An 8,446-nucleotide genomic window follows, 5' to 3' on the forward strand; every position below is an offset into this window, starting at 1 on the left:
AGAACTGAAGACGATTGCCAGCACGGACGCATTTCAACGATAGGCTTCTTAATATCAAGGCCAACTTCAACAATCAGCTCTTCTAACGTACCAGTCAGAAGTTTTGGCTTCTTAAGAATCTTACCACCAAAATAACAAATATCCACCACCATCTTAAATTGGAATTTATGGTTACCGTTATAATAATATGGGAGAGATTTCATGCCTATGTTTCTGGTACCTACAAAAGCGGTATTTGTGTCTTTCAGGAACTGAACAAGAGAAATGGGGGTCTGAGAAAGACAATCTAGGGACATCATGCGCTTAAACTGAATGATCAGGCACCGTTTCTTTACATAAAATAGCAACAGATCTCCACTATTTACAACATCAATTCCAACAATATTATTTGGAGACGACTTTAATTCGCTCCTTAGTTCGGAAATGCCATGGGACATAACATTTACACGGTCAGCAACTCTTGTGATGATAGTGTCACCACCAATTATCACATTGTAAATGCTCATTTTGAGGAGCCAAGGAAGGGGAAGTTGCTCTGACACTTTTAGGGGCAGGTTGGCCATTGCTGGTAATTAAAGGATTTACTCCGTATATAGTACTGCTAATTTACTTGGATATACCAACCGTTGCATTGTCTTCTTGGATTCTGTGGCTACAAAATTCTCTTCACCTGGGGTAGCATTATTTCGATAAGGGCTTTTCAATTCCAACTCTTCGTTCATTCTCGTTTCAATTTACGTAACGATATTGGCCTTCACATAGAGTTTAAGAATAAAAAGAAAATTTTTGAAATTTGTGATTTAGAACAAGTTATAGACCTTTATGTGTTTATAAATAATCTCATTGAACGTAAAATGAGAAATTATTTCAATATAGAAAGGTAAGATTTTTTTTAGATTGATTAAAAAAAGAGTTGTTAAATTAAAACACAAGTACCTTTTTAAAAATATAACCGACTGCTTTTTACACATGTACATGATGAGATTACAAAAGGCATTTCCTAACGGTCTCCTTGTGTTACCAAGAAATTTCTACAAGCATGAAAAAGTTATTGAAGCATGTTTTGTCCGATGAATAAAGTGTTTACACAGCCTCTATGTCATTTAACGTCATCCTCTTTAATTAAACCGAACAAGTATCCGTCTCCCTCGTGCTTATTTTCTTCTATAAGTGCTGTTGAATAGTAGCAGAAATTGTATTTCATAAGTTAAAAGAGTAGTTTTTCTCAAGAAGTTAAAGGGTTGTTTATAGGTTGTACAGTGGTGGAGGATCTGGTAGCTCGCTGGAGATAAAGGAAGAAGGAAAAAACAAAAGGGTGAAAAAGTGGCTGTAGCAGGTAATAAAAAAAAGCTGAGCTAAAACGGATAAATATTTTGTCATAATTAACATACAGTGTTATTTTTTTAATGAAATTTGCCGTCAAGTTTAAGTGTACGTCTATTTTGCCACGATTGACATACAGTCTTATTTTTCCAATAAAAAGGACTACATATTTTTGAATTTTTTCTACTCAACATTGAAATTACAGAAAACTCCAATTCTTCACTTCTCTCCGGTGAACTCCTTGCTGCTTTTTCTATTTCCACCTCTCTGCTCTGTAGGTTCCTTTATCTCTCTTCATTCATTTACAATTTTTTTTCTTTCGAAAAGAGAATCACTACATTATTTCACCGAAATTGGGTTCTTACCTTAATTAAACCATACCGTTATAACTTATTTGGCCAAAATTTTGAAAAGTATTTTTTCAAAAGTGCCTTTCAAAAAAAAATTTTTTAGCTGGTTGGCCAATTAATTTAAAAAACCTTTAACTTATTTAGCCAAGCATTAAAAAAGTGGTGTATTTTTTCAGGCAAAAGTTATTTTTTTATCTTCTGAAAAACAGCTCCAGAAATACTTATTTTCTCCCAAAACTTAACCAAACATTTTTTTTTTTTTAAATAAGCACTTATTAGCATTTTCTGAAAAAAATAAGCTTGGTCAAACAAGCTATGTAAGAACCCAATTTCAGTGATTTTGCCGAAAAGTCAATGAACGTAGAGTTCAACTGACAAGTCTCTCTATGCTTTATGCTTCCTGCAGACCTTCAATTTGTTAGAGTCATCATTTGAAGCTTATTGGTTCTGGATTCTAATTTTTTTAAGTTACTAAGTTCTATCTTTAGATATTCAATAAATATTTAAGGCAAATACCGAGTTTGAACTATACCCCACAAAGGTAGGGGTAAAGTCTGCATACATTCTACCCTCTCCACGCCTCATTTGTCGGATTACACTAGGTATGTGATTGTACACAGTTTGAACTAAACAACCATTATACCCCACAAAGGTAGGGGCAACCATTATACCCCACAAAGGTAGGGGCAAGGTCTGTATATATCCTATCCTTCTCACACCCCACTTGTCGGATTACACTGAGTATGTTGTTATACAAAGTTTGAACTAAAGCTACTGGGATCGGCCGAAATTGTAGATGACACTCTCCCTCTGACCTTGTGGAAAATTGGTTGAATTATCTTAAGCCCTATGAGTTGGTACAATTGGGAGTGTTAAAGTTGATTCCTGGGGATAATCCAGTATTTCGGTGAATAAAGAAAGTAATCCATACGATTATGAAAGTCATTATGCATTTACTAAAGAATTATTAGTGGAATTCTTTTTTTTTTTTAGCATGAAGAATGAAGTACTTTCTACCGTTATCCGAAAAACACAAAATTCAACAGTTGCTGATTACCAAGTCTTGGCAAATGCTCTCAAATGTTGTGCTTGGATATCGGATAGAGTATTAGGGAAAGCTCTACATAGTTCTGTGATTAAGTTAGGCCATCATTCTTGTCAATTTGTTATAAAATCCTTGCTTAACATGTATGCTAAATGTAAAGATCTTGATGAATGTCAAAAACTATTCAGTCGCATTAAATACAGTGACACAGTGACGTGGAATATTGTGTTGTCCGGCTTTGCTGGATCGCGAATGCATGAAAAAGAGATGACAACACTGTTTAATTCAATGCAAAGAGCAGATTATATTAAGCCAAGTTCTGTTACTCTTGCTATTGTTATTCCTGTGCTTACTCGCTCTGGAGCTTTGGGTGCTGGCAAAAGTGTTCATTGTTATGCAGTAAAGCATGGACTGGATTGTGAAACACTGGTAGGAAATGCTTTCATATCTATGTATGCAAAATCTGGGAATATTTCAGATGCGGCTGCTACTTTTCGTGGAATTTCTAACAAGGATGTTGTTTCATGGAACGCAATGATTGCAGGTAGGGCTGTCAATGGGCGGGCTGGGTAGAATTTGGGCGGGTCAAAATGAGTTGAGTTAATAAATGGGCGGGTTATTGATTGCCCCAAAGTTATTTGGGCTGAAATGGGCTAAAAGCGGGTCATAACCAACCTGCCCATTTCTACTAAGTTTCAATTTCTTTGTTTATTCTTTTATAATCTTTTAGTACCTAATAAAACTATTTTTTTCTTTATTATAGCGATATATAAAATATCAAATAAAAAGAATGTCTTTTTGAGAATATTTTGACTAGATTTCTCATGGGTCAATTTTGGTTGCGTATCAGCCCAATTTTTGATGGGCTGAAATAGGCTAAGCTAATAAATGGGCGGGTCAATGACCAGCCCAAACTTGGGTGGGTTGGGCGGATCATGTTTTCATGGACTAATTTTTTCACCCCTAATTGCAGGTTTCATAGAGAATAAGCTTACAGACAGGGCGTTTGAATTGTTCAGGTTGATGTTGAAAGGTTCGATTCTACCTAATTATGCAACTATTGCAAATATTCTTCCTATCTGTCCTAGTTTAGGAGGAATAGATGGTTATCAATTGGGAAGGCAGATGCATTGTTATGTTTTGCGACGGGCTGAGTTGTTATCGGAAGTCACCGTCATCAATGCTCTTTTGAGTTGCTACTTGAGAGCTGGAAATTTCGAAGGAGCAGAGACTTTATTCCGGAATATGATGAGTAAAGATCTGGTATCCTGGAACTCAATAATTGCTGGATATGCAGCAAATGGTGAATGGTCAAAGACATTGGATTTTTTCCGTGAATTCACTAAAGAAGAGATGAATGGACCGGACTCTGTTACTCTTATTAGCATTCTTCCTGAATGTTCACGGCTCAATGACGTGTTGATCGGGAAGCAAATCCATGGGTATGTAATCCGTCAAAGTTCCCTCCATCAGGATATCTCTGTGATTAATGCCCTTATAAGCTTTTATGCAAAATGTGGAAACATTGAAGAGGCACGTCGAATATTTTCATTGACTTCTAATAAAGACTTGATATCATGGAACACTATGCTTGATGCCTTAGCAGAAAACCAACTTCATCAAGAATTTATTAACTTGTTAAAGGGAATGTTCCTAGAGGGGATAAAAGCTGACTCGATCACATTATTGGCTGTGGTGCGCTATTTTGGTAACATTTACAGAATGGATAAGGTCAAAGAAGCACATGGTTTTTCAGTAAGATCTGGTATCTTGAAAAGTTATACTGAACCTACTCTCGCTAATGCCTTACTTGATGCGTATGCAAAGTGTTGCAATTTGAACTATGCTAACAGAATATTTGAGAATTTATCAGAAAGCAAGAATGTAATCACATGCAACGCAATGATCTCGGGGTTTGTGAATTATGGTTTGCATGAAGATGCACATGGCATATTCAAGAGGATGACCGAGAAGGATCTTACCACGTGGAATCTGATGGTAAAAGCTTATGCTGATAATGATTGTCCTGATCAAGCAGTGAGTCTGTTTACCGAGTTACAGTATCACAAAATGAGGCCTGATGCCATGAGCATTTTGAGCCTTCTTCCTGTTTGTGCTCAAATGGCCTCAAGCAACTTGCTGAAGCAGTGCCATGCATATGTGATTAGAGCTTTTCTAGACGATGTTTATCTGATTGGAGCTCTCATAGATGTTTATTCAAAATGTGCTACTCTAGGATATGCATACAAGCTTTTCCAATCATCTCCTGTCAAAGATCTTGTAATGTTTACAGCAATGGTTGGAGGGTATGCTATGCATGGAATGGGAGAAGAAGCACTTGGGATATTCTATAATATGCTTGAGCTGGACTTTAAACCTGATCATGTTATAATCACTACAGTGCTATCTGCTTGTAGTCATGCTGGCCTTGTGGATGAAGGGTTAAAGATCTTTGATTCGATGGAAAAGACGCATCAAATCAAACCTATCATGGAACATTATGCATGTGTGGTGGATCTACTTGCACGCGGAGGCAGAATCAAAGATGCATTTTCCTTTGTGACCAATATGCCCTTTCAAGCCGATGCGGATATATGGGGAACGCTTCTTGGTGCCTGCAAAATCCATCAGGAGGTTGATATGGGCCGTGCTGCGGCAGATCGGTTGTTTCAAGTCAATGCTAATGATATCGGGAATTATGTAATCATCTCAAATATGTATGCGGAAAATGCTAGATGGGATGGGGTCTTAGAGATAAGGAGGTCTATGAAAATGAGAGATCTTAAGAAGCCAGTTGGTTGCAGTTGGATTGAAGTGGAAAGGAAGAAAAGTGTATTTGCTGCTGGTGACTATTCTCACCCACAGCGAAGAACGATATATGAAACATTAAGAATCTTGGATGAACAAATCAAAGAGCTATATGAGTATGAGTTATAGCCTCGTAATATTTTTCTCAGGAAAGTGATCCATCTTTGTCTTGCAGCTTTTGATATTTGTATGGTAGAATTTCTTTTCATTGTCCAATATGCATCCCTTAATTTAGAGCTTTTCTCAAAGCTTTGGCCAGCTATGTTAACATTTTATACTAATGCAAACTGCAGATCGGTTCAGTACACTGTTCTTTCCCAGAGAGGTCAAAGTGTGACATTGGCATGCAAGTGTCTTCTCACTGGTTGAGCATTTATGATCTTTTCATTCTTTTAAAGGAGAAACTGATCTCTCCATAGGCTATCTAATCAATACTTCCATTAGCTGCTACTTGTTTGACTTACCCAATTCTTGGTCTGTTTTTCCTGGCATTGTTTTTTTTAAACTCCAGAACATCATAGTGCCAGCTCCAGTGCCCGTGGAAGAAGGCGATTCGTTTGTAGCAGTTTGAGGTAGGGTTTATTGCTATTTTACTCTTTCTGCTATGATGGAAAAATGGATGGGGCAACTCAAATTTTAGAGTTGATGACTGATGAGAAAATTAAATACATATTTGATCATTTTGTCTACAGTGCGTGATTTCGGGTTTCCTAAGTGTTGGATAGGATGACGTCGAGGTTGGGTTTTTTGAGAATGTTGTGAATTCAGGTTCGTCTGTTCATTATCACGCACTGTAATCTTCTTGTTAATATTTTTCTTCTTGACAAGATTATTGTTCTAGACACAATTAAGTTAATTAAAATATACCTTATCTAACAGTTTATGTATTTAGATGAGATGGTCACACACTTTAACATGGCTCAGAGCAGGCATAGATCGTGGGTTCAAGTGTCAATGTCACCATTATCAAAAGGAGAATTTTCACGTGCTTGGCTCATCAAGGAAAATCAAGCCCGCACATAAGGGGGCGTGTGAAGACATAATAAGGTAAATAACAATATGCTCTGTCTAACAACTTAAGCTTTTAAATGAGATGGTCATACACTTAATGGTTAGAATGTAGAATGCATAATGCAGATAAGCTGACTTTGGCAAAATATATAACCTTGTGAATTTGGTGCTTTCTCTTGGTCAATAGCATACATTTTGAATATTGGTTGTGGGCAGTTTAGTAAGAAGATGGCCTGTACATGAGGATTAGTTTATTAACTTTGTCTTGGCTCATGTTGGGTGATATATGCAGGATATGTATCTGACACAGGGATGTCTAGTTTCTAACAAGAGTTGAGGCACGATGCAAATGTATCCCAAGATCCGTGCCTATAAATGAAAAAAATCTCGATGCAGAAATTATATCCTGTATAGTTTCTAGTAAATGAGTCAAATCTGCAATCTGATCTTTGGTTGGCTTAAGGCACGATGCAAATGTATCCTGATAGGTGCATTGACGTGGAGCAACATCTAAATTAATCTGTTCTCTCAAAGGTGCCTCCTGGTTTCAAGTCTCATTTGAAGCAATCTTCACTGAGTTTGGCATATGACATGGGTAGGACTCCAATACTCCCTACAACTTTGATTGAAATAAGTTCTGTTCTAGTGTCTTCCCCGACCACCTGTTGCTTCTTTGTATGGTTGGGTTTATCCACCTCCTTGTTTAGCTCAGAGTTCCACAAAAAATGAAAAAAAACTCTTGATGTAATAAAAGATCCAAGTGATTTAAATTGTCTATGAACTACGGGGGTGCAGCTATAATAAATGCTCTAGTAAATGAGCCAATCTGCAATCTGATCGTGAGTTATTAGTTAAGACACAATGCAAACGTTTCTTGATATTAGTTTATTTCCTTTGCATTTTCGACATGTCACATGTAGAGAGTTCTACGATATATGTTGGTATTGAAGCAACGGTTTTTCTTCTTCTGCGTCTTGTAGTTCGCATGCCACATCTGGACCAATATGTTATGTGCATAATGAGATACTTTTAGGAGCTTTTCAACTTTGGAAACCTGGCTGATTGTTTTGTATCCTTGACCCCCATTATTTTCTTTGATGACAGTGAAGAACTTTCGAACATTGAAGCCAATGATTTACATGCTCTGCCTTACAAGTCCATAAAGCTACTTGTGGAGTGGACAGATCGATCTGGCATGAGAGCACAGGGACCACCTTTAGTTTTTCTTCTTGTTTTGTTTTAACCATCTGATGTCCACAACCCGGCCCGCCTAGTCTGTTATTTTTGAGCTTCCTGCCAAAGAGGACTCCATTCTTAGAACTCTGACCCCAAAATCCTTTGTTTTGTTTGCTGGTGATGGGAACTGCGGCTATGCACTAGTCAAGAATTACATTATCCAACAATGATATATTGATATGGTATAATTGGGTTACATAGCTAGTGTGTGTAAGATGATTCAAGGTTTCTTTTGGTGGTATAATTGGACCACTACTAATATAGTCCTCTTGATTTAAGACTAGGCAAATGATGACGACACATTATTCCAAATTCTCAGATTTTGTGTATAACAACACTATTCAACAGATTCTTCCTGAAAATACTTTTGGATTACACACTGGACATACCTGTGATGTCATGAAATGTTTTTTTCGCATTTAATTGGGTGTGGGGGTCGTGAAGTTATAGACCCATATTCTGAAATATATAAATTCACTAGTCAAGAATATGATTATCCAACAATGATATGGAGTCATATATGAGTTCACTTGTCTATAATTCAAGGTCGGTCGTGAGTTCTGTTCACGCTCCGGTCACGTACCCATGTGAAATGTTGTATCGCATTTTATTCCATCCTGAAATATGGTGCAGAACAACGAATGGAATATGTTAACATGAGTATCTCACATGT

At 37.1% G+C, this 8,446-nt stretch overlaps 1 protein-coding gene across 8 annotated transcripts; it reads left to right on the forward strand.

Annotated features, from left to right (window-relative positions):
* The first annotated feature begins 1,471 nt into the window (after positions 1 to 1,471).
* On the forward strand, positions 1,472 to 8,062 carry LOC132631937 (putative pentatricopeptide repeat-containing protein At5g08490). 8 transcript variants are annotated; one of them, XM_060347741.1, is made up of 8 exons: positions 1,472 to 3,262; positions 3,692 to 5,672; positions 5,817 to 5,872; positions 6,038 to 6,098; positions 6,219 to 6,294; positions 6,419 to 6,573; positions 6,830 to 7,132; positions 7,642 to 8,062. In XM_060347741.1, exons 1-2 carry the CDS (start codon positions 2,668 to 2,670, stop codon positions 5,653 to 5,655), a joined length of 2,559 nt encoding a protein of 852 aa, XP_060203724.1. In that variant the 5' UTR covers positions 1,472 to 2,667; the 3' UTR covers positions 5,656 to 5,672; positions 5,817 to 5,872; positions 6,038 to 6,098; positions 6,219 to 6,294; positions 6,419 to 6,573; positions 6,830 to 7,132; positions 7,642 to 8,062. The 8 variants fall into 8 exon arrangements, with proteins under 8 accessions (XP_060203724.1, XP_060203711.1, XP_060203719.1 ...); XM_060347728.1 differs by having other exon boundaries at positions 1,473 to 3,262; positions 3,692 to 5,718; positions 5,820 to 5,890; XM_060347736.1 differs by having other exon boundaries at positions 1,473 to 3,262; positions 3,692 to 5,713; positions 5,820 to 5,890.
* The last annotated feature ends 384 nt before the right edge of the window (positions 8,063 to 8,446 follow it).

This window comes from Lycium barbarum, chromosome 1 (assembly GCF_019175385.1).
Source record: "Lycium barbarum isolate Lr01 chromosome 1, ASM1917538v2, whole genome shotgun sequence".
NCBI classification, from domain to species: Eukaryota; Viridiplantae; Streptophyta; class Magnoliopsida; order Solanales; family Solanaceae; genus Lycium; species Lycium barbarum.